The sequence below is a fragment of the Oratosquilla oratoria genome, chromosome 1 (assembly GCF_046742065.1).
Source record: "Oratosquilla oratoria isolate Oo_2021 chromosome 1, ASM4674206v1, whole genome shotgun sequence".
NCBI lineage: Eukaryota > Metazoa > Arthropoda > Malacostraca > Stomatopoda > Squillidae > Oratosquilla > Oratosquilla oratoria.
Genome location: NC_134777.1, coordinates 117,087,872 through 117,090,371, shown reverse-complemented (window position 1 = coordinate 117,090,371; position 2,500 = coordinate 117,087,872). Strand labels below are relative to the sequence as shown.

At 56.8% G+C, this 2,500-nt stretch overlaps 1 protein-coding gene across 1 annotated transcript in view; it reads right to left on the bottom strand.

Annotated features, from left to right (window-relative positions):
• The window catches only part of alpha-Man-IIb (alpha-Mannosidase class II b), a 974,199-nt gene that overhangs the window by 1,307 nt on the left and 970,392 nt on the right, over window positions 1–2,500 (bottom strand). The window contains exon 8 of the mRNA XM_076184713.1: window positions 1–1,612. This exon is cut by the window's left edge and continues 1,307 nt beyond it. Coding sequence (XP_076040828.1) covers window positions 1–1,612 — 1,612 coding nt within the window. The remainder of the gene's footprint in view (window positions 1,613–2,500) is intronic.

Below are 2,500 nucleotides of genomic sequence, written 5' to 3'. Positions count from 1 at the left end.
TCATGATCCGGAGGAAGAGCTCCGTCTCCCGGAAGTGGGGCGGGAATCCCGGGGTCTCGGTGCTGTTGTACCGGGTGCCGAGGTTGTAGGTGTTCTCGAGGTAGACCGCCGTCGCGAGCGGCTCCGCATCGACGTGGAAGATCCGGGTCGTGTGCATCAGGACCGACCCAAACATGACGGTCAGTTCGGAAGCTATCGGCCCCGAGTGGATGAAGATGTGGGGCTTCGTGCCCGAGAGGACGTCCTCCTCGGGCTCCCGGGCGTTCGGGTCGGGCTTGAAGAGGTACGCTCCTGACTTGAACTGGGCCGAGGGGTAGGCCGCGTACCGGACGGTTGTCTGCGTGACTCTGTCCGTGTCTTTGTTCGTGATGGACCTCAGCATTCCCGTCGTCCCGTCGAAGAGGAGCTTCAGGTGGTCGCTCTCCAGCTGGATGTCCCCTGGGAGGACCTCGTTCGTCTCGAAGGGGGCCGAGTGGTTCGGGTCGCTGGACCTTGCGAAGTAGTTCGAGTACACGGTAGCCCGTTGTTCGGTGGTCGGCGTGGAGCTCCTGTGGAGGGCGTAGGTGACCACGCTCAGCGGCGGGAGATCGGCGATGAAGATCATCTCGAACTGGGACGACACGATGGCCAGGCCGTTGCCCGTATCGCTCCAGACGGGGTTCAACTGGAAGCTGACCTCACGGTCGTGCTCGTCCGTCAGCCGGACGTCAGGCATCCTGACGAGGACCTTGACCACTTCGTGTCGTCTCTGCGCCAGGGAGTTGAAGAGCACGATGAGTCTTGGTTGAGAACGGGGCGCATCGAGGGGTAGCTTCCTGGGTAACCTCTCGTAGGTGGCCCGCTCGAAGTCCGGCTGAAGACGCGACATGGGCTCCGCCACCAGAGGCCCCGGCGCGGAGATGGACCGGATGTAAGCCGTCGTGAGGAGGAGGAACTCCATAGCATGGGCCTGGAGGGCCACCGAGTCCCGGAGACCTTCGTGGAGTTTGATGGCGTAGTCGTGCATGACATAGGCCTTCGAAGTCCCCGTGATCGCGTCGTGATGCTGGAAGAGACCCAGGTTTCTTCGAGCTCGGACCAGCTTCTCGTAGTCCTTCTCGAGCACCTGGATGACCTTGCTGTGGGAGTCCTGGACCGCCTTCGTGTAGGCCCACGTGTACAGGATCTCAGCACTTCGCAGGGAAGCTTCCAGTTGTCGATCCAGGATCTTCCAGTAAGGACGTGTCGCGAAGTACCCGCTCCAGTAAGCGGGGCGGCCTTCGCTAAAGATATCACTGTAGACGAAGAAATCCCCTTGCAGCGTCGTATAATCCCTCATTCTTTTACGAACTTCCCCGAAGTAATCCTTGAGGGTGCCCCACTGAACGGTGGCGTGGTACTTGGGGTCACTGTTGATGAAGTTGATGATCTTCTGGTAATTGATGTACTGCTGGTCCCACTCCTCGGCGTGGTCGTATCTGAAGTCGTCCCCGATGGGTACGAGGACGACGTTGTGTGGGTAGAGGGAGCCCGTGCGTCCGTACTGCTCGAGGAGGAGCTCGGCCTTCTGTCGAACGTTCCTCTCATCGATGGGAACGGACTTGATCGTGTATTCCGTGTACTCCCCAGGGATCTGCCGAAGGGGAAGGGGAGTTAGTGAGGTACTCATCAACAGGAGAACATAACATAGGGTTCTCGCTATCAGAAATCTAATATTAGGGAGTTTACAGTATTCTGGACGATGGAGGAGGGAGATGAGGGGGGTATGTGGGAGTGGGGGAGGGAAGGAAGAGGAAGGAGGAGGAGAGAGGAGCAGGGGGAGGGATGGAGGGGGGTGAAGGGGAAGAGAGAAAGGAAAAGGAGGTGGGGAGTGGAAGAAAAAGAGGTAGGTGGGGAAGGGAGATGGGGAGGAGAGAGGGGGAGGAGAGAGGAAGAGGGGGAGGGAGGGAAAGGAGATTTGTAACCAGCGCTTCTGTCCTTCGGGGCACTATCGTCCCCAAAAAAGTCGAGTCATAGAGGTTTTGCTTAAGGGGAGCAGTAACAGAACTAAAAAATCAGAGATCAGCATTTTTTTTCTTTGGGTAGTGAATTTATCTCCATATCTTATATAATACTACGTGACTCCGGTCCATAAAAGCGTCACTGAAATCCTTTTCTATTTTCGGGACTACTGGCACCCTTTAGGACCTCAGTCACACAGCCTATTAGGAATGGAGACTAAAAAATAAATAAACAATAGAAGCGCCGGTTATCTCTGACGAAATTTTACGACTCCCTTTAATTCCCCTCTCCCCTTAACCATCTGCCTTCATCCTATTTCCCTATCCCTTTCCCCTCATCCACTTCCCTCCCCTCTCCCTTCCCTCCCCTCTCCCTTTCCCCTCATCCACTTCCCTCCCCTCTCCTTTTCCCCTCATCCACTTCCCTCCCCTCTCCCTTTCCCCTCATCCACTTCCCTCCCCATCCCTTCATCCACTTCCCTCCCCTCTCCCTTTCCTCTCATCCACTTCCCTCCCCTCTC